Source organism: Narcine bancroftii, chromosome 4, assembly GCF_036971445.1.
Source record: "Narcine bancroftii isolate sNarBan1 chromosome 4, sNarBan1.hap1, whole genome shotgun sequence".
Taxonomy (NCBI): Eukaryota; Metazoa; Chordata; class Chondrichthyes; order Torpediniformes; family Narcinidae; genus Narcine; species Narcine bancroftii.
The window spans coordinates 194,637,166-194,664,162 of record NC_091472.1 but is presented as its reverse complement, the minus strand read 5'-3'; the positions used below and the strand labels follow the sequence as shown (position 1 = coordinate 194,664,162).

The window sequence follows — 26,997 nt, the reverse complement described above, 5'->3', positions numbered from 1 at the left end:
TAGAGTTGGTGTTGTTGACGGTGATATGTGAGTATTAGGTAGGTTTTTGGGGATGGGGAGGTAGTGGACAGTGGGTATATGATGTTGGGGAGGAGGAAGGTAGTGAAGTTGGGGGTTGGGTGGGGAATTGTGGTGTTAGGGATAGTGTTAGAGGTGGGGGCAATGTGCTGGGGGCAATGTGCTGGGGAAATGACAGGCTAGGCTAAAGGAAGAGTTAGACTGATCACTGGGGTCTGTGTGGACTGTGCCCATGGAGGGGTTTGAAGGGGTTGAGAAGGATATCAGGACTAGGGGAAGTGAGTGCCTCTCATCGAGAGAAGGGTTGAAAGGGGGGGTGTGCCAAGATGGCGTAAGGATCAGACATGCCTTCCAGTGCTCTCCTGACTCTATCTTATTGTTTTGTCTAGAAATGCCCATTAAAATTCTTTAAAAGTTTAGATAATTTCAGTGCTGTTAATTTAACTTATGATGGTACAATTGGTGGAAAAGAGCAAAAAAAAACGACAACAGATCATCAAAAAACTACATTTTCCAAAAGCTCAAGTTTTGGAGTCTACCTACAGGAAAAACACCGGGACTCAGCATGAAATGGATCCCAGGAGAGAGGTACAGTGTTCGGATGTAGTGCTCTATGTTACATCGGTAGAGCCCCCTAAAGAGGGTGCCAAACAGCCTTTCGAACAAAGAGTTACTCAAAGGCATTTGTCAACTGTAGAGGTGGCGCTGCAAACTGCATCTTTTGAGATACAAGTACCTATACAACTTGATGTACTGGGAGAATTTAATACATTATGGACTGGGGAAAACCCCGGCCAGCGTCCTCCAGTCATTGCTGGAGAGGCTGTGGCTGTGGTTTCCACACGCATTCATACTACAAGGAAGGCAACCAGAATGAAGGAAGGAATAGAAGATCCTTTGGAGAAGAAACAAGAATCTGTTGTGCCAAAATCTCTTCCAATTGAAAAGATTTTTGTGAATCTAGAATCTAAATTATCTTATACAATGCAGGGATTATTCAAGATTATGACTTATTAGTCATAAGATTACGTGTGAAGAAGATATAGACGAAATACGGGATAAAGTTTTTGATGTGACCAAAATGGTCGAAAACTTACAAACTCAAAATAAAAATTTGGTGAAAAAGATTGATTATTTGGAAAACCAATCCAGACGGAACAATATAAAGATTATTGGTTTGCTGGAAGGTATGGAGGGACCAGACCCAAGAAAATTTTTTACTGAATGGATTCCGCAGGTGTTGGGTCAAGAACATTTCCCAGAAGGTATAATATTGGAACGTGCTCACAGAGCCTTGCGTAGAAGACCTATTTCAGGTCAAAGTCCAAGACCTGTTTTGGTTCGTTGCTTGAATTATTATGACAGAGAAATAATTTTACGAGTGGCTATTAGAAATGCACAACAGAGAAAATCACCCTTGATGATTCAAAATAATCGAGTTTTCTTCTATGCGTATTTGAGTCAAGAAGTTATGTTCCAACGACGGGAATTCAATCCTGCTAAAGAGTTGTTGTGGAAGAAAGGTTACAAGGCAACCTTTAGATATCCAGCTGTTTTGAAGGTTTTCCAAGATGGTTGCCAACCAAAGTTCTTTGATTCTCCAAAGGAAGCTATAGCATTTGCTCAAGAGCTGCCAATTACTCAGTTTCAACAGAGACATAGTCCGCCGCGATCTCTAAGGAGACAAGAGATGGAAGAAAAGAGCCGTGCTCCAAGAAGGAATGGTTGTAATGGTGACTCGGCAGTTGGAGCTGATTAAAAGAAGAGTTGTTCTTTTTTTTTCTAATGTTTAAAAAAAAGGGATATTAAATAATGATGATGTTAGTTTAAGATGAAGTGAGAGTTGGGGGAGAGAACTGGATAGGCACTATTTCCTGAAAGTCATCTGCTACATGTGAGTTATCTCACACCCATTTTTTTTTTGGGAGTTACCACATTGCGCGGTTTATACGGGAAGGGGTATTTTTAACCTCCTACCCGTTTTTTTCCTTTTTTTTTGTATTATTAGATTAAAGAGTGAAGGGTTTTTTTTTGTTTTAAATATAAAAAAAAGCATAAGAAAGTATTTGATTGTTTAAAAAACTAAAACTTGATGTGGTTTTTTTTGTAAAGTTTATTCAGTAGATAAGGAATATCTGAAATTTAAATGTGAATGGGATGGATAAGTTTTTTTAATATTTTTTCTTTAACTTTAAGGTGAAAGGAGTTGTAATTCTGGTGTATATTATTTTGCTATTTTAGTTATAGAACGAAGGGAATAATGGTGAAAGTTATAAATTGAATTGTACAATTCTTAATGAGGCTTGAATTTTGTTTGTGGTTTATGCTCCATTTGTTGAAGATATAGATTTCGTTGTAGATGTGTTTTTATTATTTGGATATCTGAATTTTAACGTAATGATTGGGGATATTTAAATGTGGTATTGGAGCTTTTATTGGATAACTATTCAAGAGTAAAAGGGAAAAATGGTGGAAGAGTACTAAAATTGAATTGTACAATGCTTAATGAGGTTTGAATTTTGTTTTAAGATGGTGGTTTATGTGACTAATATGATTATAGATGTGAAGTTAGTTGATATTTGGTGAAGGTTTATCTCTATAGAGAAAGTTTTTTTTTCATTTTTTTTCAAGCTACAATTTTTTTTAAGAATTGATTATTGTTTAAGAATTTTTGATAGATAATGTTACTAACTTTACTAATTTTTTATATTAAGTTTGAGTTAAATATATGTTTCATCTTAACTCCGTTTGTTAAATATATACATTTAAGTTTGATTTAAATATGTTTTTTTAAGTCTGATATCTTAGTATTAATTACTTTTCTTTTTGTTAGTATCTTAATCGGTTATGTTTTTGGTTTTTTTTGTAAGTGGGTTTTTTTTCTCACATATATTATTAACTTTATTAATTCTTCACTCTTTATTTTGGAGGGGAAAGGGGGGTTGGACTAATTTGAGTTGGGTTATTAATGTGTAATAATTATTGGGAGGGGTATAGTTTATTTAGATTACTGATATTGTATTCAGCATGATGCTGAACCAAGCCATGAAAGACCCCAACAATGAAGACGCTGTTTACATCCGGTACCGCACGGATGGCAGTCTCTTCAATCTGAGGCGCCTGCAAGCTCACACCAAGACACAAGAGAAACTTGTCCGTGAACTACTCTTTGCAGATGATGCCGCTTTAGTTGCCCATTCAGAGCCAGCTCTTCAGCGCTTGACGTCCTGCTTTGCGGAAACTGCCAGAATGTTTGGCCTGGAAGTCAGCCTGAAGAAAACTGAGGTCCTCCATCAGCCAGCTCCCCACCATGACTACCAGCCCCCCCACATCTCCATCGGGCACACAAAACTCAAAACGGTCAACCAGTTTACCTATCTCGGCTGCACCATTTCATCAGATGCAAGGATCGACAATGAGATAGACAACAGACTCGCCAAGGCAAATAGCGCCTTTGGAAGACTACACAAAAGAGTCTGGAAAAACAACCAACTGAAAAACCTCACAAAGATAAGCGTATACAGAGCCGTTGTCATACCCACACTCCTGTTCGGCTCCGAATCATGGGTCCTCTACCGGCACCACCTACGGCTCCTAGAACGCTTCCACCAGCGTTGTCTCCGCTCCATCCTCAACATCCATTGGAGCGCTCACACCCCTAACGTCGAGGTACTCGAGATGGCAGAGGTCGACAGCATCGAGTCCACGCTGCTGAAGATCCAGCTGCGCTGGATGGGTCACGTCTCCAGAATGGAGGACCATCGCCTTCCCAAGATCGTATTATATGGCGAGCTCTCCACTGGCCACCGTGACAGAGGTGCACCAAAGAAAAGGTACAAGGACTGCCTAAAGAAATCTCTTGGTGCCTGCCACATTGACCACCGCCAGTGGGCTGATAACGCCTCAAACCGTGCATCTTGGCGCCTCACAGTTTGGCGGGCAGCAGCCTCCTTTGAAGAAGACCGCAGAGCCCACCTCACTGACAAAAGGCAAAGGAGGAAAAACCCAACACCCAACCCCAACCAACCAATTTTCCCTTGCAACCGCTGCAATCGTGTCTGCCTGTCCCGCATCGGACTGGTCAGCCACAAACGAGCCTGCAGCTGACGTGGACTTTTTACCCCCTCCATAAATCTTCGTCCGCGAAGCCAAGCCAAAGATTGTATTGTAATTTTATTATTTTATTCTTAATTTTTTTTAATGTAATCCTATATGTTATTCATGTTATAAAATTTTAAATAAAGTTTAAAAAAAAGAAAATACCCAACAGTCAAGAGCACATTTGCAGAGAGAGGAAAAACAACAAAAGAAAAAGAAAATTTCCAAGTAAAACCAAACCCACATACATTCTAATGAAAGGATTTAACAGCAGTTTGGAGAAATTAAAAAAAATAAATAGAGAGAAGGGTTGAAAGGGACTGCATCTGTCCTGTAATGTTCTATGGTTCTATTAAACTTCATCTGCCATATATCTGCTCATATCTGCAAATGATCTATTTCCTGCAAATGATCTATATCCTGCTGTACTCACCTACCTTTTCATCCTAGTCACTTATGTGTATAACAAACAACAGGCATTCCCACACCAATCTTAGTGGAACACCACCCCAAATAACACCTCCCATTGCTACCCTCTGACTTATACATGCCAGCTACCGGTAATTCCAAATCCAACATAAATTCATCATGGGTCCCAGGCATCTGTTATCCTCTCTGATTGTCATTATCTGACATTGGTCATATTGGCCAATTTTGTTCCTCATCAGCTTATTCTGAGATGTTTGAAGCATAGAAACAAGCCCTCTGTTTCCACCACCCATACCCCCTCAACCACCACTCTTCCTGGATTTGTGTTAACCTGCCAACATCTACATATTTCCAGTAATTTCATTTTATTTTCCAAACACCCTCTCCACCATACTTTACCAACTGTAACATCTGTGATACAAGCTACTCATCTATACATTAACAACATGTTACACATAATGACCTTAACTGGCCCCTAACCACCGTTGTCATTATTCCACCCAATGCCCTCCACCTTTTCTGTCTTCCTGGTTTCTCACTTTCCTGGCAACGTTAACTGTTTCTCTTTCCATAGATGTGATCTGACCTGCAGACTGTTTTGTGTTTTATTTTAGATTTCCATTGCTCTTGTCATTTCCTTTGCTTGCAAGATGTTTTGTAAATCTGTGGGACAGTAGGCCTGGCTACACAAAGAGAATAAGAATGCCAGTTCCTGTACACAGAATGATTGTTCCTCTAACCCAACTTCACCATGGCCCTCTACGTAAAGTCCTCTCTATCTCCTCTCAAAACCTGTAATCAGAAGCAATAAGCATTAATAATATGCCACACTAATCAAATGTTCTTTTCTAGGGGAATCTGGCAGTGGAATGGGTCGTGATGAGTACATTGAACAGGTGGCCAAGGACATTGAGAGCAAGCTCCCAGCCCTCTTCGACCTTGACACAATCTATAAAAAAATTGCTTTGCAAATTACACCAACCACAGTGGTGCTACTGCAGGAGGTCAAACGCTTCAACCTGCTGACTGAACGTATGATGCGATCCCTGATGGAACTACAGAGGGTATGCTGGCTCCTGAACTCGCAGAACACCCGGCAATGCTAACAAAACTCAGTCCCACTAGGGTGTTGGGGTTTGGAGATATGTAGGGACTGGATGAGGAGGGGTAGGTGTTAGGGAGGAGAGGGTATTGGGGAGACAAGGCCTGGATGGGGAGATGATATGTGAGTGTTAGGTAGGTTTTGGGTGGACGGGGGGTGTATGATGTTGGGGAGGAGGCAGGTAGTGAAGTTGGGGGTCGGGTGGGGAAGTGTGGTGTTAGGGATAGTGTTGGAGATGGGGAGGTGATGGGGGAATGATGGGCCAGGCTGGAGGAAGAGTTAGAGCACTGGGGTCAGTGTGGACTGTGCCCATGGAGGGGTTTGAAGGCAGTAGGTGGTTGAGTAAGGTATCAGGACTGGGGGCAGTGAGTGTCTCTCACCAAGATTCAAGCTATCAGCTATTTACTTGGATGACAAAGTAAATTGATAGGTCAGTAAGTTTGCAGATCATACAAAGATTGATAGAGTTGTGGAGAATGTAGAGAGTCACAGGGATATGTGCAAAAGAGGTGGGAAGGGAGTCCCAGAGGGAGCGGACTCTCTGGAAAGCAGAGAGGGGAGGAGAGGGGAAGATGTGTCTGGTGGTGATATCATGTAGTAGATGGCAGAGAATGACGGATGGGGAGACTGGTGAAGTCGTATGTGAAGATAAGGAGAATCCCTGTCCTTGTTATATCTCAAGGTGGAGGAGGTGAATCAGCTACAGATGTGGATGGACAAGTATTAAATGTTACTATCACAGAGTCTGGCCCTCTGGCTCAGAAGGGAATGGGAGAGAAGAGGTGAGCTGTATTGATAGGGAATTCAATGGTTAGGAGAACAGATTATATTATGTGCATGAGATTGAGACTTCCAGATAGTATTTTCCTTCCCTGTTGCCAGAGTTAGGGACATCTTGAATTGAGTCCACTACATTCTCAAGTGGGATGGTGAGCTAGATGTCGTGGTCCACATTGGTACCATTGATGTAGATAGGAAAAGTGATAAAGTCCTGAAGGGTGAATATTGGGAGTAAGGGAGGAAACTAAAGAGCAGGACCTCAAGGGTGGTTCTGGATTTCTGCCTGAGCCATGTGCCATTGAGGGCAAAATTAGGAAGTTAGGGCAAATGAATGTGTGGCTGAAGAGTTGGGGCAGGGGTGCAGGTTTATGGATCACTGGTATCTCCTCAGGGGAGGTATCATCTGTACAAAAAGGACAGGCACACCTGAACTAGAAATGGTCCAATATCCTTGAGGGTAGGTTTTATAGAACTGTTGGGGAGAGTTTAAACAAGCGAGACAGGGGGATGGGAGCCAGAGTGTTAGGTCAGATGATGGAGCAGTTGGTGATCGAGTTCAAGAGGTATAAGGTAATGTTGTTGCTATATAAGGCTTTGGTTTGACTTCCCCCCCTCTTGAAATATAGTGTTCAGTTCTGGTCACCTTGTTAAAGGAAAGATGTGGATGCTGTAGAGAGGATACAGAGAAGATTTACAAGGATGCAGCCTGGATTGGAGAAAATGGCTCAAGAGGATAGATTGAATTATCTTGTGTTTGTCTCCTTGGAGCAATGGAGGATGAGGGGTGACCTGATAGAGGTGTATAAGATGATGAAAAACATTGATCATGTGGATGGCCAGAAGCTTTTTCCCAGGGCTGAAATGGCTAACATGTCCAGTATTGCACAGTATCTCTAATTTGGACCTCCATGTATTGATTAAGGAAACCTTTAAGGTGCTTGGGAGTAAGTATGGGGGGATGTACAAGGTAAGTGTTTCATACAGTGTGGTGGTTGAGGTAGATGCAAAGGATATTTTAAGAAACTATTAGATCGTTTACTGTACATGGAATTGAGAAATTTGGAGGGTTATGTAGTAGAGAAATTCTTGGCAGTTGTTAGAGTAGGCTATTAGGATGGCACAACACTGTGGGCCAAAGTGCCAATACTGTAGATTTCTATGTTCTATGTCATGATCTATGGCAGGGCCAATGACATGGGTGGGAAGGGCGATGAGGTCCCACAAAGTGAGTTCAGGGATTTGGGTGCCAGATTAAAGGAGTGGTGTTGCTAGCCAAGGAAAATGTCACCACAGTGCTCAGACAGGACAGACTGAGGGCTTGTTTATTGAGGTAATATAGATAATTGGGAATGAAAAAAGGGATGACTACATCAATGGGTCTGTATTATAACCACCCAATTGTCACTGGGAAATGGAGGAACAAATTTGTAGAGATACAAAGATTTGAAGATAAGTTGCAAGAAACACAAGGTTGTGGTAGAATTTGGTATAGTGATATATTTTAACTTTCCACATATTGGCTGAGACTCCCATACTGTAAAAGGACAAGATGGGTTAGAATTTGTCAAATGTGTCCAGGAAGGTTTCCTTAATCAATACATGGAGGTCCAAATTAGAGATACTGTGCAATACTGGATCTTTCATCAGGGAACAAGACAGAGCAGGTGATGGAAGTGTGTAAGGGAACACTTTGGATTCAGTAATCATAATGCCATTAATTTCAAGATAATTACGGAAAGGGATTGGTCTGATCCTTGAGTTGTGATTACGAATTGGAGAAATGCTCATTTTGATGGAATCAGAAATAATCTGGGAAGTGTTGATTGGGACAGGTTCCCCAACAAAGTTTAATGGGAGGCTTTCAGAAGTAAAATTTTGAGAGTACAGAGCATGTATATTCCTTTCAGAATTTAAGGCAAGATTAACAGGTATGAGGAATGTTTTTTGAGGGATATTGAGGTGTTAGAAGAGGAGATGGTAGCAAGTTTAGGGAGCAAGGAACAAAGATGGTAACCACATTCTCCAGCTCCTGCTACAAGAATGAACTGAGGTCCATTGGTACTGCCTCACTGTCCAGTGAAATACTTTATTTCACTTCACCCAAACATTGCCAGAATCCCACCACAGGCTAATTCGTTTTAACTATTTTAGCTCTTTAACTACAATTTCTCTCCTCATCACCAGAATTGATCTATTGAAAATAACCTTGCAAGAAAAGAAGAGATGCTTTTATTAAAATGCAGTGAGGGTTTTACAAACTCTTGAGATACTCAGGTATAGCTGTCATCGTCACGAATAACAGGCAAGGTCCCAGAAGACTGAAGTGTTACCATTGTTGTAGCTTTGTTCATTGGAAATAAGGATATCCCAGGGTATTATAGACTGGTCACGCTCACGTCTGAGGTAGGGAAGCTATTAGAGAGGATACTTAAGACAGAATTTTAGCATCTTTGGAAAGTCATGGTAGGATCAGGTCAGTCAACATGGATTTGTGAAGGGAAATTCACATAAATTAAATTGAGTTTTCTGAGGAGGCGTCAAAGGAAAGTGATGAAATTAAGGCAGTGGATGTTGTCTCCATGGACTTTAGTAAGGCATTTGAAGAGGCCCCTAATGGGAGGCTGATCCAGAAGGTACAGATGCAAGAGATTCATGGTGAATTGGTCATTTCGATTTGTAGCATCGGGTCACCTGATGGCGTGCCCAGGCTGGTGGGTGTTAACATATCTATTCCTAATCTAATTAATTTAGCACAAATAAATATATTTGCCACATTGCTAGCTGGCTTGATATACACAGTGAGGAAGAATTGGGCTTCCAGCAATAAGCTTGACCTGCAACAGGTCAATCCTGTTGTTATTTTAAAGCAAAGTGCTAAAACTGTGTTGGGTGTTGCAGGCATTGGCTGGTGAAGTGGGAATGAGCAGTGAACTGGATGAGGTGGCACGTGCCTTCTTCAATGGTAACATACCTGCCATCTGGAGGAGGCTGGCTCCCGACACCCTCAAGACGCTTGGGAATTGGATGATCCATTTCAAGAGGAGGTTTGACCAATATACTTTATGGGTGAGTGTCAAACAAGCCAGGGGAGAGTTTCCTTCAGTGGAAATCTTTTATTGGACATGTGCATTTTATATCAGTCAACACATATCTTGGGCACTGATGTTCAAATAATGGACCAAGGCAAGGGAAAGGGACTTTTAATTTAATTTTTTATTTACAGCATAGCAGAAGCTGATACTGGCCAATTAAAGCCGTACCACCCAATTACATCCAAATTAATCTACAACCCTATACATTTTTGGAGAGTGGGAGCACCTGGAGGAAACCCACACAGATATGGGAAAACAGACAGCAGCAGATTTGAACTTGGGTAACTGGTGCTCTTAAAGCATTGTGTTAACCACAATGCCCTGCTCTGTGTTGGTATTGAACCTGGGCTTCAGAGGGTAGAGCCTTGGGGAAGGCTCTCTCTAGCACCCCTCAACCTTTCCAACTGATGTCTTGCACACCTGAAACATGAAGTTCTAGCTCTTATGCTCTTCATTTTCATCAATGAAGTCAAGGAAACTAAACCCTTTCACCACTCTATCCACCTGCATGGCCATTTTCAAGGAGCTATAAACTTGCACCCTAAGGTCCTTCTATATATCGACAATGTTGCATTCCCTGCCCCTTACTGAATGTGTCAAGTGAGTAATAGATAGTGAAGTTAAGGGCTGCGCAGAGAATTCCATCACATTCTGATCTGATTAGTGTTCAATCCTGATGCTGTTACTCATTACCTCTCTTACCTGATGTTTACAGGTTGACGAAGGTGAACCCAATGTCATGTGGTTGTCTGGACTGCACATCCCTGAATCTTACCTCACAGGTCTGGTTCAGGCAACTTGTCGCAAGAATGGCTGGCCACTCGATCGCTCCACGCTGTACACACAGGTCACCAAATATCCAACTGCAGATGATGTCATGGAACGACCTGGGAATGGTGCGATCCCATACAATGGCTTAGCAATCATACCTTGGCAGCACACTATGTGTCCAAGTTAAACATCCCTTTGGGATTTTGCACAGAGTTGCTACCCATTTCCTAGTGAAACTAGTATTGTGCACTGGGACAAGGCCAATTCCTGGGACTGTGGAAGCAACCCATCTTCAGCCTCAATTTAATGAACACACTTATCTCAAAGAGGATAGAAATACACGAGAACAGGCAATTCGGCCAATGATATCTGTGCCGGCTATGATGCTAATTTAAAATACACATCTTCCAGTACATGGCCTATATCTTCCACCCCCTGCTTGATCATGTGTCTGTCTAAATGCCTCATGAGCGCCATAATTATATTTGCTTCCACCAGCTCCCCTACTAGTGCATTCCCAGCCCCTATCAGTTCATTCCAAGCCCATGTCAGTGCATTCCAGGCCCTATCCATACATTCCAGGCTCCTAACCGTACATTCCAGGCACTTATACTTAGTGTAAAAAAAAACCTGTCTTAACATGTCTCCTTTAAATATTCCATATAACATTTACAGCACAGAAACAGGCTAGTTTGGCCCTACTAGTCTGTGCTGAACATCTCCCACCTAATCCCACTGAACTACATTTGGCCCATAACCCTCCACACCTCTCTTGTCCATATACTCACCCAACCCTTCCTTGAATAGTAACATCAATCTCGCTTCTGCCACCACTGCTGGAAGTTCATTCCATATTCCCACCACCCTCTACATGAAGAAATTCTCCCTCATGTTTCCCTTAAACTTTTCCCCTCTTCCTTGCAATCTATGCCCTCTTGTTTGAATCTCCCCCACTCTCAGTGGAAAAAGCCTGCCCACATTGACTCTATCTGTCCCCCTTATAATTTTGAATACCTCTATCAAATCACCCCTCAACCTTCTACACTACAGAGAATAAACTCCCAGCCTGCTCCACCTTTCCCTGAAACTCAAACCCTGAAACCCCAGCAGCATTCTCAAAAACATCCTCTCCACTCTCTCTATACTGTTTATATCCTTCCTGTAATTCATCCACCAAAACTGCACACAATATTCCAAATTTGGCCTCACCGATGCCTTATACAATTTTAACATAACACCCCAACTCCTGTATTCTATACTCTGATTTATGAAAGCCAACATACTAAATGCCTTCTTCATCACTCTATCTACATGTGATTCAACTTTCAGAGAATTATGTACCATGACTCCTAAATCCCTTTGTTCCACTGCACTCCTCAATTGTCTTCCTTTTAATGTGTATGTCCTATTTTGATTAGTCCTACCAAAATGTAGAACCTTACATTTATCAGTATTAAACTCTATCTCCCATCTTTCAGCCCACTCTTCTAACTGTCCTATATAATCTTCCTCACAGTCCACAACACCACCAACTTTTATATCATCTGCAAATTTACTAATCCAATTTGCCACTGTATGACAAACAACAGTGGACCTAGTACCGATTCCTGAGGCACTCCACTCGTCACCAGCCTCCAATTTGACAAACAATTTTCCACCAATACTCTCTGGCATCTCCCATCCAACCATTGTTGAATCCATTTCACTACTTCATCAATAATACCATATGCTTCTGCCTCACTATCCCCTTATGGGGAACCTTATCAAAAGCTTTACTAAAATCCAAATAGACAACATCCACCACCTTCCCATCAACCTTTTTCGTAACCTCCTTGAAAAATATAAGATTTGTTAAACATGATCTTCCATGTACAAAACCATGCTGACTACTCCGAATCAATCCCTGTCTTTCCCAATAGTTGGATATACCATCTCTAAGAACACTTTCTATTAATTTACCCATTATCATCAGACTTGCAGGACTATAATTACCAGGTTTACTTTTGGATCCTTTTTTGAACAGTGGAACAACATAAGCCACCCTCCAGTCCTCCGGCACTTCCCCTATGGCCAGTGACATTTTAAATATTTTTGTCAATGTCCCTACTAGGGAATATTTTGTCAGGACCTGGAGATTTATCCACCTTGATCTTTTTCAATATAGGCCACCCTACCTCCTCATTAATTCTTATATTATCCATGAGCTCCCTACCATATTTCTTCACTTCATCTGGTTCAATATTCTTTTCTTTAGTGAATACTGAGGAAAAAATAATAATTTAAAATTTTACCCATCTCCTCTGGCTTCTCACAGAGCCTAACCCCCTTATCTTCAAAAGGTCCAATTTTATCCCTTACTATTCTTTTACTTGTAAAGTACCTGTAGAAACCCTTTGAATTTATTTTTTCTTTGCTTGCTAAAGCAGCTTCATATCTCCTTTTAGCCTTTCTAATTTATTTCTTATGTTTTTTTTTGTATTCTCCCTATATTCCTCAAGTGGTTCATCCATTCCTTGCTGTTTTGTAACTGTTGTACACATTCCTCTTCCTCCAAACCAAGTTGCCAATATCTTTTGAAAACCAAGGCTCCCTACAGTTTCTAACCTTTCCTTTAATCCTTATGGGGACAGACCAACTCTGAATATCCTCCATTTAACTGCTACGTTCTTCCCTGAAAATATCTTATCCCAATCCACACCTTCCAAATCTTTCCTCATCCCCTCGAAATTTGCTTTCTTCCAATCAAGAATCTCAACCTTTGGCCCACCTCTATTCTTTTCCATTACTAGCCTAAAACTAATAATAATGTGATCGCAAGACCCAAAATGTTCTCCAACACAAACCTCTGTCACCTGACCTATTTTGTTCCCTAATAGGATATCCAATACTGCCTCCTTCTTCTATGTATTGATTGAGAAAAGTTTCCTGAACACACTTAATAAACTCTACCCCATCCAGCCCTCTTACTGAATGGGCATCCCAGTTAATGTTTGGAAAGTTGAAATCTCCCACAACTATCACCTTGTGTTTATTACACATATGGTCAATCTCCTTACAGATTTGCTCCTCTAATTTCCTCAGCCTATTTGGTGGTCTATAATACACTCCTCTTAATGTATTCATGTCTCTGCCATTCCTCAATTCTACCCAAATAGCCTCACTGGACAATCCCTTCAAACCATCCTGCCACAGCACTGCTGTAATGCTCTCTCTAATAAGCAATGCAACTCCTCCACCTTTTAACCCCCCTGTTCTATCTTGTCTAAAACAACAGAATCCTGGAATATTTAACTGCCAAACTTGCCCTTTCTACAACCAAGTTTCACTGATGGCCACAATATTGTATTTCCATGTGGCCATCCATGCCTTAAGCTCATCCTCCTTGTTTACAATGCTCTTTGCATTAAAATATATGCACTTGAGAGAATGTCCTCCACATATTTTTCTTTTTTTTCTTTGGCTTGGCTTCGCAGACGAAGATTTATGGAGGGGTATGTCCACGTCTGCTGCAGGCTCGTTGGTTACTGACAAGTCTGATGCGGGACAGGCAGGCACGGTTGCAGCAGTTGCAAGGGAAAATTGGTCGGTTGGGGTTGGGTGTTGGGTTTTTCCTCCTTTGTCTTTTGTCAGTGAGGTGGGCTCTGCGGTCTTCTTCAAAGGAGGTTGCTGCCCGCCGAACTGTGAGGCGCCAAGATGCAATATCAGCCCACTGGTGGTGGTCAATGTGGCAGGCACCAAGAGATTTCTTTAAGCAGTCCTTGTACCTCTTCTTTGGTGCACCTCTGTCTCGGTGGCCAGTGGAGAGCTCGCCATAGAACACGATCTTGGGAAGGCGATGGTGCTCCATTCTGGAGATGTGACCCACCCAGCGCAGTTGGGTCTTCAGCAGCATGGATTCGATGCTTGCGGACTCTGCCAGCTCGAGTACTTCGATGTTGGTGATGAAGTCATTCCAATGAATGTTGAGGATGGAGCGGAGACAACGCTGATGGAAGTGTTCTAGGAGCCGTAGGTGATGCCGGTAGAGAACCCATGATTTGGAGCCGAACAGGAGCGTGGGTATGACAACGGCTCTGTACATGCTGATCTTTGTGTGTTTCTTCAGGTGGTTGTTTTTCCAGACTCTTTTGTGTAGTCTTCCAAAGGCGCTATTTGCCTTGGCGAGTCTGTTGTCTATCTCATTGTCGATCCTTGCATCAGATGAAATGGTGCAGCCAAGGTAGGTAAACTGGTTGACCGTTTTGAGTTCAGTGTGCCCAATGGAGATGTGGGGGGGCTGGTGGTCATGGTGGGGAGCTGGCTGATGGAGGACCTCAGTTTTCTTCAGGCTGACTTCCAGGCCAAACATTTTGGCAGTTTCCGCAAAACAGGACGTCATGCGCTGGAGAGCTGGCTCTGAATGGCAACTAAAGCGGCATCGTCTGCAAAGAGTAGTTCACGGACAAGTTGCTCTTGTGTCTTGGTGTGAGCTTGCAGGCACCTCAGAATGAAGAGACTGCCATCCGTGCGGTACCGGATGTAAATCTTCATTGTTGAGGTCTTTATTGGCTTGTTTCAGCATCATGCTGAAGAAGAGAGTAAAGAGGGTTGGTGTGAGGACGCAGCCTTGCTTCACGCCGTTGTCAATGGAGAAGGGTTCGGAGAGCTCATTGCTGTACCTGACCCGACCTTGTTGGTTTTCATGCAGATGGTTAACCATGTTGAGGAACTTTGGGGGGCATCCGAGGCGCTCCATTAGTTGCCAAAGCCCTTTCCTGCTCATGGTGTCAAAGGCTTTGGTGAGGTCAACAAAGGTGATGTAGAGTCCTTTTTTTTGTTCTCTGCACTTTTCTTGGAGCTGTCTGAGGGCAAAGACCATGTCAGTATATACTCCTTTTGTTACCAACTAGCTTCCTCCTTCCATTTATATTTTTGTTCTGTTCCCTCTATTCCTTCCAATCTAGGTGTTCTTCCTTACTCTCATTCTGATTCCCACCCCCTTGCCAAACTAGTTTAAACCCTCCCCAAAAGCTCTAGCAAACCTTCCCGCCAGGATATTGGTCCCCCTCTAGTTCAAGAACAGCCTGTCCCTTTTGTACAAGTCTGACTTGCCCCAGAAAAGATTCCAATTATCCAGAAATCTATACCCCTGCCCCCTGCACCAGCTTCTGATCCATGCAATCATCTTCTACAACTTCCTATTTCTACCCTCACTAGCACTTGGCATGGGCAGCAATCCCAAGATTGCCACCTTTGAGGTCCTGCTTTTCAACATCTTCCCTAACTCTATGTAATCCCTTTGCAGGACCTCATTCCCACTTCTTTGTCATTGGTCCCCATGTGGACCATGACTTCAGGCTGCTCACCCTCTGTAGCGCGTCAAATGATTCAAAGACGTTGACTCGAACCAAGGTCTTTATTACCAAAAGAGTGGAGCGTAGTACATCGAAGTTGACCAGTCCAGACTGACCTAGGTCTGGTTAGGTACAGCCCTTTATGACCTGGCCAGTAGGTGTGGCTACAGCTCTCAGTCAATCATTAGTACTATACGTAAATATATACAGTGGTGATAGGATCCCATACTATCACATTCACCCCTTCTTTAAGAACTGGCTAAAAAAAAGGGGAGGTTACAGAGTGGTGGTTTTTCTGGGCTCTTAATAGTCTGTAGTTTGTATGGACGGGAACAGCAATGGTTCACTCTTTCTTTGGACTCCAAGACATGGGGAGGATAGCATACAGGGGTTACAGGCTGTAACGGTCGGATGGTCTGATCGTCCAACATGATCGCTGTGGTGCCGGAATCAAATAGCTGGTGGGGGCGGGACATGATCGTCATTAGAGTCTCTGAGTGTCGGTGCAGATTCGCCTAGTCCGTCGTCATCGTTATCTTATGTGCTGGTCCAGTCTACTGCTGTCATCGTCCGCATACTGCTGCTGGTCCCACTGACCTGGCATGTTACCTGGGGGAGGGTTAGAGGAAGGTTGGGCAACAAATGTTACAATGTTAGATCCGGCTTGGGCCAGGTCCCTTACCAAGACCGTGTCCTCCCGCCCGTCTGGGTACTCGATATAAGCATAGAACGGGTTCGAGTGTAGCAGTGTAACCCGGTTGACTAGAGGGTCATTCTTTGAGTACCGGACATGACGTCTCAGCTGGACAGATCCAGGAACCGTCAGCCAAGCCAATGTAGTCGTCCTCGATTTTGACTTCCATGGGAGCGAGAACATGTGTTAGTGCAGGGTAGCATTGGTGGCAGTGCTTAACAGAGACCTGATGGCGTGTAGGGCATTTGGGAGTATGTCCTGCCAGCGAGTGGTGGGGAGGCCTTTAGATCAGAGGGAAAGCGTGATCACTTTCCAGATGGTGGCATTCTCCCTTTCGACCTGCCCGTTACTGTGTGGGTTGTAGCTAGTGGTCCTGCTCAAAGCAATACCGCACTCCAGAAGATACTGCCTCAGCTCAGCACTCATAAATGAGGACCCCCCGGTCACTGTGGGTATAACTGGGGTAACTGAAAATGGTGAAGATGCTGTACAATGCATTTATGGCTGTGGAGGTGGTCATGTCCGGGCAGGGGATAGCAAATGGGAAGTGGGAGTACTCATCGACCACCGTGAGAATATGGGTGCTACGATTTGTCGAAGGTAGGGGCCCCTTTAAGTCCATACTGAGATGTTTGAAGGACCGGGTGGCTTTAATGACATGGGTCTTCCAAGCCGGAAGAAATTGGGTTGCACTCAGCGCAGAAAGGGCAGGCTCGGGTCATGGAGCGGATCTCCTCGATCGTATAGGGCCTTAATGAAGTGTGCGAACCTGGTGACACCCAGGTGACAGAGCTCCCCATGGAGTCTCTGCAGCCTGTCCAGTTGTACGCTGGCGCATGTCCCACAGGAAAGGACATCGGGCAGGTCATTGAGTTTGCCAGACCAGTACAGAATGTCATAGTTGAAGGTCGAGAGTTCGATTCTCCACCTGGCAATCTTGTCATTTTTGATCTTACCTCGCTGGTTGTTGCTAAACATAAATGAGACCGTGCGTTGGTCGGTCAGCAGTGTAAAGCGCCTGCCAGCGAGGTAGTGTCTCCAATGACGTATGGCCTCCACAATGGCCTGGGCCTCCTTCTCAACAGAGGAGTGTCGGCTTTCTGGGCCCTGGAGGGTCCTGGAAAAGAAGGCGACAGGCCTGCCGGCCTGGTTTAAACTGGCTGCCAGTGCAAAATGGGAAGCATCGCTCTCTACCTGGAAGGCTATCTATTCGTCTATGGCATGCAGGGTGTCCACGGTGATGTCTGACTTGATGGGGTCGAAGGCCGCTCTAGCTTCCACTGACAAGGGGAAGGAGGTGAACTTAATGAGTGGCCGTGCCTTGTCAGCGTACCCCAGACAGCATTTGAGTGCCTTCTGGGTTTGGGGTGGTGGAAGGTCCATGAGAGGGCGCATGCATTCAGGATCTGGCCTTACCACCCCGTTTTCCACCTACGCAATCTAGAATTGCGAGGCGAGTGGTCTGGAAGACACACTTTTCGAAATTAAGGGTTAGGTTCAGCCATTTTGCGATTTGGATGAATTTCTCAAGGTTGGTGTCGTAGTCTTGCGGGTCATGGGCACAGATAGTGACATTGTCCAGATATGGGCATGTAGCTGTGAGGCCATTCTGATCTACAATCCAGTCCATTTCCCGCTGGAAGACCGCAATACCATTTGTGACACCGAAGGGGACCCTGAGGAATTGATACAAATGCCTGTTCACTTCGAAGGCCATGAAGGGGTGGTCCTCTGGACGGATCGGGAGCTAATGGTAGGCTGATCGAAGAATGATGGTGGAAAACACACGGTATTGGGCAATCGAATTCACCACGTCTGTGATTGGCGGAAGAGGGTAAGCATCCAAGAGCATGAAGCGGTTGACCATTTGGCTGTAGTCAACCACTATCCGCAGCTTCTCCCCTGTTCTTCACAACTACTACCTGCGCCCTCCAGGGACTTGTGCTGGGCTCGATTATGCCTTTGTCCAGCAGTCTGCGCACCTCACTTTTAATGAATTTCCTGTCTCCGAAGCTGTACTATCTTCTTTTGGTGGCAATTGGTTTCCAGCCAGGAGTGAGGTTGGCAAAGAATGCTGGAGGATCAACTCGGAGGGTGAAGAGGCTACAAGTGGAGTGCCCGGTTCGGGGTGCAGGGACTGGCATAGATGTCACTAGAAGGAGGTATCCAGGGTGGAGTAGTGGTAGCAGACAGAGAGCAGGGAGTGGGGACCCCTGAAATGCAGTGACACCGATTTAAAATGGCATTGAAAATCCAACCCAAACAATACAGGAGCACACAGTTGAGACAGGACTAGCAACTTAAAATCCATAAATTTGATGCCCTGAACTTTCAAAGTCACCACACAATACCCCTTGATGCCCATTGAGTGGGCTTTTGTGGCCAGTAAAATTTTCTGGTCAATCGGGTAAACTGTGAGCGCACATCGTTGGACCAGGTCTGGGTGAACGAAGCTCTCCGACGAACCTGAATCAAAAAGATAGTTAGCATATTGATTATTCACTCTGGTGGTTTCCATGGCTTTAGCTAAGGGATGTGGTTGGCTTTGATTCAATGTCACAGTTGCAGCAAACGATGCAGGGAGCAGTGCTGCCTATGTTGCTGTCTCCAGCAGAGATACCTGTGTTGGTGTCTCTGGAGACTGGCGTGATGATGTCACTCATCGCTGGGAGGGTCGTCTGATGGAGCCTCGTGTCACTGGAGCAGGTGCAGAGCATTGTGGTGGCTCAGCCTGTTGCGTGCTGCACTCGCGCAGTAATGTCATCGGAGTGGGTGAGCCGTCAGGGTCTGCCGACATAGAGACTCAGTTGGATGGGGCCAATGTGGAGAGCTGTGGAGGCGGCAACACGCATGGTGCAGGCGGTCCATCGGGGCCTGCTGGCGTGGAGATTCCATTGGGCGGGTGAGTGGTGTAGTGGTCGGTGGCAGCTGCGTGTCATTGGAGAGCAGCGTCACAGCGGCGAGGCTGGAGCGTTGTGAGGGCGGCGCCTTCCACGCATAGTGCTTGCGTCATGATGTCAAGCGTAGCCGCGCGATCGGTTCCTCGCTCTCATTGGATGAGAGTTCTGAGGTCGAGCAGTTTGAATCTGGGGAAGGTGGTTGGGCTTCACACGAGGCACTGTGATTTGCGGTGGCCATTTTGGATCCGCAGACTTTTGCGAAATGGCCATTCCTTTTGCGCTTCCTCTCAGGGCACAGGGATTGACTGTGTTTCTCCATCCTGCAGAAGTAAACTGTGTTGGGTAGTGTGGCGGCGGGGAGGCCATTGACGGGGCATGGGGAGGCCGAATTAAAAGCAGGCATTCTACTCCCGTCATAACGGTGGGCCCAGCCCTGTGTTTAGGCATCCATGCTTAGGGCTGCAGCCTCCATCATTTCAGCGATCTGTACAGTCTCCACAAGGCTCTCTCCCCCATGCTGCAACAGTCATTGCCTCACTTTGTTAGACCGAATCTCAGCCACATAAGCATCCCGTATGAGGTAATCAGTGATCCCAACCGCAGTTTTATCGGTGCACCCATGTGCTCTGCCCAGTGCCTGTAGGTAGGCTCTGTAGGACACACCCGGCTGCTGTTTCCTGGTCGCCAGCATGTGTCTGGCATATTCCTTATTCACAGGCCATTCATAGAGTCCTTTTAGCACATTCATGGCTGCTATATAGGAGGTCACGTCCTGGATGTTTTAGTAGACCCTCATGGACATCAGAACCAACAGTTTATCAATGTCTTCCTCCATGGCGGGGTCTGAGTGCTGCAGGTATGCCTCAAAAAACCTCACCCAGTGCCTGAAATCACTCTGAGCAGTAGCTGATTGCGGGTCATTGCTGAGGCGTTCTGGACGCAGCATTTGCTCCATCCATTGAAAATTTTGGGAATAAAATTGTAACGCGTTGAATGACTCAAAGATTTGTTGACTCAAATTATTTATTACCAAAAGACTAGAGTGTAGTACATTGAGGTTGACCAGTCCAGCCTGATCTTGATCTGGTTAGGTGCAGCCCTTTATGACCTGGCCAGTAGGTGTGGCTATGGCTCTCAGCCAATCATTATCACTATATGCAAATATATACAAATATATACAGTGGTGATAAGATCCCATACTATCACACCCTCCCACTCCTCCTCAGAATGCTGTGGACTTGATCAGAGGCATCCCTGACCCTGGCACTTGGGCGGCAACATACCAATCAAGATCCCTGATTTTGTCCAGCAAACCTCCTATCTGCCCCCCTATCCAGTGAGTCCCCAACTACAAAAGCCCTACTCTTTCTCCTCCTTCCCTTCTGAGCCAAGGGTCCAGGACCTGTGTCAGAGACCCTACCTCCTTGACTTGTCCCTGTAGATTGTACCCCCCCAACAAAATCCAAAGCAGTTTATTTGTTGTTGAGGGAAACAAGCACAGGGGTATTTTGCACTGCCTGTCTCCCCCCCCCCTTTCCCTTTCTTCACAGTCACCCATTTCCATGATTCCTGACTGTTGGGGGTGACTGCCTCCCCATAACTCCTAACTATCACTGCCTCTGCCTCCCTTATGATCCGCAGTTCATCCAGCTGCAACTTCAGTTCCCTAACCTGGTCTTCCATGAGTTGCAACTAGATGTACCTTTTGCAGGTGTAGTCATCAGGAACATCTGTGCTGTCCCACCTCTCACATTAAGTTTCCGCCCTCTGGTATTTGACATTTCCATCAAAGTTTGCCAATCTGATTTGCTCATTTTCAGGCTGCTTTATTTGTGGTTTATACCTGGAAGGAGCTGCCTGGGATGTTGAAGAGGGCTGTCTAATCCGGAGCAAGCCGAAGGAACTGGTGCAGGAGCTTCCCATTCTCAAAGTGATCCCCATTGAAGGCCACCGTCTCAAACTCCAGGTTAGTCTAAGATGAGCAGACCGCATCCAGTGCAGGGGGCAGGAAGCAGTCTGGTTCATTTTACACATCACCAACTCCTGACAACTCCCGTTTTCCAAACTCCAATTGATTTCTCAAGTAACTGACAGCAGTTGAAATCTGGACCTCACACTTTTGCATATTGACTTTATCAATGCCTCTCATAATCTTGTGGACCTCTACTAAGCCATCTCTCATCTTTCTTTGATCCAAAGCGATAAGTCCTAGCTCTGTTATCCTTGCCTCATAAAGACATATTTTCAAATCCAGGCAACATCTTGGTAAACCTCCTCTGCACCCTCTCCATAGCTTCCACATCCTTCCTGTAATAAGGTGAACACAATAAGTGGTCTCATGCTGAGATTTATAGTGCTGTAACATTACCTCTCAATTCCTGAACTCAGTCCCCTGATTAATGAAGCATAGCATGCCATAGGCCTTCTTAACTGTCCTATGAACCTGCGTGACGACCTTGAGATAAGTATGGATTTGGACCCCAAGGTCCCTCTGTTCTTTCACAACATTGTTCTCTGCCTTCAAGTTTAATATACCAAAATGTATTACCTCACACTTATCCGGATTGAGCTCCATCTGCCACTTCCCCACCCAATTTGCATCCTGTCTATATCCTTTTGTAACCTATGACAACCTTCAATACCATCAACAAACACCTCCAATCTTCATATCATCTGCAAACTTACTGACCCATCCCTCTATCCAGGTCATTTATAAAAATCACAAAGAGCATGGGTCCCAGAACAGATCTCTGCAGAAGCCCACTGACCTCCAGGCAGAATACTCCCCTTCCACTACTACTCTCTACTTTCTACAGGCAAGCCAATTCTGTATTCACGTAGCTAAGGTTACATGGATCCCATGCCTCATGTCTTTTTGAATGAATCTCCCACAGGTGTCCTTGTCAAATGCCTTACTAAAATCCATATTTAACATGTCGACTGCCTGATATTCATCAATTTCTTTTGTTACTTCCTCAAAAAACTCAATTAGGCTTATGAGGCAAGACTTTCCCCTCACAAAGCCATGCTGTCTTTCTCTAAGAAGACTATAGACAAGGCTTTCCTTATTCTGATATATCCTAATTTAGAAGTATCATCTTCCAAAAGCATGAGCTATGATATTCCGAATTTCAATCTCTTTAAATCCAAAAAATCCAACTCTGTGGCTGCTGCTTTATTCATTGATAAAATGGATAAACATTTTGCATAGCTTCACATTAAGACTTTCATAACGATGAATACTACAATGGTAAAGATACAAAACATATATAAAGAAGCTCAGACATTTAAAAAGATGCAAAAAAGTAAAATTTCTCGTGCTCACACTACATATTTTGTCGAGTAATGAGCAAACTGTTAGTTTGCGTGGATATTATGATATATTACATCATAGTCACTATGGTAACTCTACAAACAATAGATTCTTAAAGAAGCAGGCACAAAATTAACTAAGAATTAAAAAACACAAGATTTTAACATTTATATTCTGGCCCCTAATTATTATAATAGACATTAATGGCTAATATATAATAATTTCTATTACAGATATACAAAGTAACTATAGTAAGTATAAGATTAGAAATCAAAACTTTCAGCTTCCTGTAAAAGACAGATTTTAGTAATAGGTCTATTTAGGTAACCAGTCTTAATGATAATCCGCACTTCCCAAACTAAACCTTTCTTGTCTGGAAAGGTTCACGATTTTCCCCAGCAGAATTTCTTGGTAAAGATTATCCATGATAATCACTATGTCTCCACATACAAAATTTTGTTTAGCTTTAGACCATTTTTGTCATTCTTGTAATAACGAAAGATTTTCTTTAATCCTTCTTTTCCAAAATAAATTTGCAAATGGGGATTCATCAGGTGAAACTCTCTATCCTGTGGCAAATTCACCATTTGTTGTTGTCCAGGTTTAGTATTTGCACGTTGACAATTAACACATTTTGATATAATTCTTTTGATCCTAACCCTAACCCTAATGTTGAAGCACCAAGTATCCAATATTTTTGGTGCAGTTCTAACACGTGATTACAACCACTATGACCTGTTTTCTCATGTATATGTTGAACAAACAAATCAGAAATATGAAATTCCTTAGCTAATATAATTGGATGTTTCACTTTTTCTGGCATTATTGCTTTTTTCAATCTTCCTTCTACTCTCAATACATCATTTACAAGAATAGGATTTAGATTGTAAACACGACTTGTTTTTATAACATTCAAATTCTTCAATTTTGATATCTCGTTATCAAAAATCTTTTTATGACAAAAACGAATGATCTCCAATTCAGCATTCGTCAACTCATCAACTGTTAGGTAATAGCTCTTTCGAGTCTTCAGATTCTCTTTCTTGATATGATTTAAAAGCATAGTTTTTAACCTAAGAATCCATGCTACTGCCTGTTTCAAACGAAAACATGAAGAGTGGTAGCAAATTAATTGAGTGATCATTTTCGTAAATATTTGAATAGTATTTACATTAGTGTTTTGGATTTTAGAATACTTCATTGAAATTTCAGTGAACTCTTCTGGATTTTGAGACCACTCTTCTTGAGATTGTGAAAGAAATTGAAGAACGGATACCCAGGTGTTGGCTCTTTTCAAAAACGATTGAACTTTTGATCCTTGTGAAGTCATATCAGCTGGATTATTCACTGTTTTAACATATCTCCATTGATTAGTATGCAAAGCCCTCTTGATTTTAATCACAAAAGTACGAAACCTTGTGATTTTGTTATTAATGTATTTAAGCACTGATCTATTATCAGTTCAAAATGTAGAGTCTGCTAACTCAATCTTTAATTCTCTTCTGTTCCATGGACTCTAACAGTCAGTTCCATTTAAGGTATGGTGACTGGCTTTAATGGAGCCACTCTGACATTTCCCATTACAAATCCACAATGTACTTGCTTTTGGTTATTTTGTAGTACTAAATAACTGACAGTATCAAAACCACCTTCGCTTGCATCAGTGGTGTAACTGAGCAAATGTGGAAATTCCAAAGTCTGTTGGTTTAAAACATCTGTTGACTTCAAATTTTCTAACATTTAAAGACTGTAGCGCGAATAAAAGCTCTCACGACTGGAGGAAGAACAAATGCTTTTATTAGCTTATAACTAAGGGTAGGGTCTCACAGTTGTCTTTGGAAGTATTCTGGGTTTAGGTGGGAAACCGGGGTTATAGGTGAGCAGATGGGGTGGAGCCGGCCATCAGCACAACACACTACCAGTGAATCCTAGTTCACTGCATTCATCCCTTCCTGTAGAATTTAGGGTCTATGAATGAAGACAAAAACAAGTGGTAAAACAATATACAGTTATTTACAAATTTAAGTTGTCCGGGTGTCTGGAGATCCTGATGGAGCGCCTTAACACCGGGGGCCCCTTGGTCTCTTGGTCCCCTTGTGAGGGAGGAGAGGCGGACTGGGTCTCTGGCTGAATGGTGGAGAGGGATGCACTTTCCGCCTGAACCAGATCCCCCGAGACCTTGACTGGGGATGGTGAGAATGAGTTCCATGGCTTGCAATGCACAAGGCAATGGACCCTCTGTTCCGGTGGGTGCCAGGTCCCTGATGGAAACAGTGTCCTTTCTGCCATCCAGGTACTCTGCATAGACATACATGGGATTGGTGTGGAGCAGTTTCACCCTTTCCACCGGGGGAGTCGGTCTTATTTCTCCTCACGTGCTTCCTGAGAAGGACTGGACCAGGAGTGGTGAGCCGGGTTAGGAGTGTAGTCCCCGATGCCAACCTTCTTTCAAAATTGAATAGGAACTCATGAGGAGTAGCGTTGGTTGCGGTACATAGTAGCGACCAGATGGAATGGAGTGCTATAGGGAGGACTTCCTGCCAGCGTGAGTCTGGAAGGTCTTTTGACTTAAGGGCCTGTTTGACAGCCTTCCAGATCGTGGCATTCTCCTTTTCAACCTGCCCGTTCCCCCGAGGGTTGAAGCTGGTAGTCCTGCTGGATGCGATGCTTCTCGCCAGCAGATACTGATGTAGCTCATCACTCATAAAGGACAAGCCCTGGTCACTATGAATATAGCTAGAATACTGAACAGGGCGAAAATGGAGTCTAGTGCCTTTATGACTGACGAAGTGGACGTGTCTGGACGTGGAATAACGAATGGGAAGCAGGAGTACTCGTCAATGACAGAGAGGAAGAAAGTGTTCCTGTTTGTGAAGGGGAGAGGACCCTTAAAATCGACACTGAGCCGTTCGAAAGGCCTGGATGACTTGAAGAGGTGTGCCTTTGCAGGGTGGTAGAAATGCGGCTTGCCCTGGTGCAGACCTGGCAAGACCTGGTCATTTCCTGATGTCTTCCATGGACTAGGGCCGATTGAGTGCCTTGACAAAATGAGCCATGCGGGTGACCCCTGGATGCCAGAGCTCATTATGCAGAGACCACAGTTGGCTGGTGTGTGCAGAGGCACAGTTTCCTCTGGGTAAGGCATCTGCAGGGTCATTAAGTGTTTCTGGCTGATAGGCGATGTCATAATTGTAGGTGGAGAGCTCGATCCTCCATCTGGCAATTTTGTCATTTTTGATTTTTCCCCACTTGACATTATTAAACATGAATGTGACCGAGCGCTGATCAATGAGGAGCGTAAATTTCCAACCAGCCAAGTAGTGTCTTCAGTGTCTCATGGCTTCTACAATGGCTTCACCCTCCTTTTCCCTCCTTTATTCTGGACCTTGTGGCCTTGTAATGTCCAAGAAAAAAATGCAACCGGCCTGCCCGTCTGGTTGAGGGTAGCGGTCAGGGCTACGTCCAAAATGTCACTTTCCACATGGAAAGGTACATTCTCGTCCACTGCATGCATGGCGGCTTTCGCAATGTGATTCCTGAGGTAGTTAAAAGCCATTTGGGCTTCAGCCGAGAAGGGGATATTAGTGGCTTTTAAGAGAGGGCGAACCTTATCAGCGTATTGAGGGATCCACTGGGTGTAATATGAGAAAAATCCCATGCATCTCCTCAAAGCCTGGGAACGAGGAGCTCTTAACACGGGGTGCATCCTATTGGGATCGGAGCCAATTATGCCATTCTCTGCCGTGTAGCCAAGGATAGCCAGACGTTTAGTCCTGAACACGCACTTGTTAGAGTTATAAGTGAGGTTCAGGGCTTTCACTGCGTGGAGAACATTCTGGAGGTGTATTGGTCTTCCAAGGTATGGCCACAGATGGTGACATTATCGAGGTAGGGGAAGGTAGCCTCCAACCCATATTCATCTACCATTCTGTCCATCTGCCTCTGGAAGATAGAAACCCCATTAGTGATACCAAAAGGGACCCTCTGGAACTGATAGAGTCGACTGTTAGCCTCAAATACCATATATGAACGGTCCTCAGAATGGATTGACAGCTGGTGATAGTCGAATTGACCCGATACTGCACAATATCATTCACCATGTCTGAAATTCGAAGAAGGGGTATGTATCCAGGAGTATGTACCAATTAATAGTTTGGCTATAGTCATTTACTAGCCTTTTACCCCACTACCACTTGTGCTCTCCATGGGCTGGTGCTAGTTTTGATGATACCTTCGTTGAGCAGACATTGTGTCTCCAACTTTATGAAATCTCAGTCTGCTGTGCTGTACCTCCTGCTCTTGGTAGCAATAGGTTTGCAGTTCGAGGACAGATTTTGGAAGAGAGGTGATGGGGAAGGGGTTGATATTCAGAGTGGAGAGGCTGCATGTGGGTTCTGACTTTAGGGGCCCTCTGTTCTGAACCGTTACAGGGGAGAGGGGACCACAATACTCCAAGGTCACACTTTT

At 44.1% G+C, this 26,997-nt stretch overlaps 1 protein-coding gene across 3 annotated transcripts in view; it reads left to right on the top strand.

Moving 5' to 3' along the window:
- The window catches only part of dnah10 (dynein axonemal heavy chain 10), a 677,292-nt gene that overhangs the window by 641,443 nt on the left and 8,852 nt on the right, over positions 1-26,997 (top strand). For all 3 annotated transcript variants that reach the window (XM_069933473.1, XM_069933472.1, XM_069933474.1), the window contains 4 exons: positions 5,398-5,609; positions 9,326-9,493; positions 10,235-10,415; positions 21,038-21,183. In XM_069933473.1, coding sequence (XP_069789574.1) covers positions 5,398-5,609; positions 9,326-9,493; positions 10,235-10,415; positions 21,038-21,183 — 707 coding nt within the window. The remainder of the gene's footprint in view (positions 1-5,397; positions 5,610-9,325; positions 9,494-10,234; positions 10,416-21,037; positions 21,184-26,997) is intronic.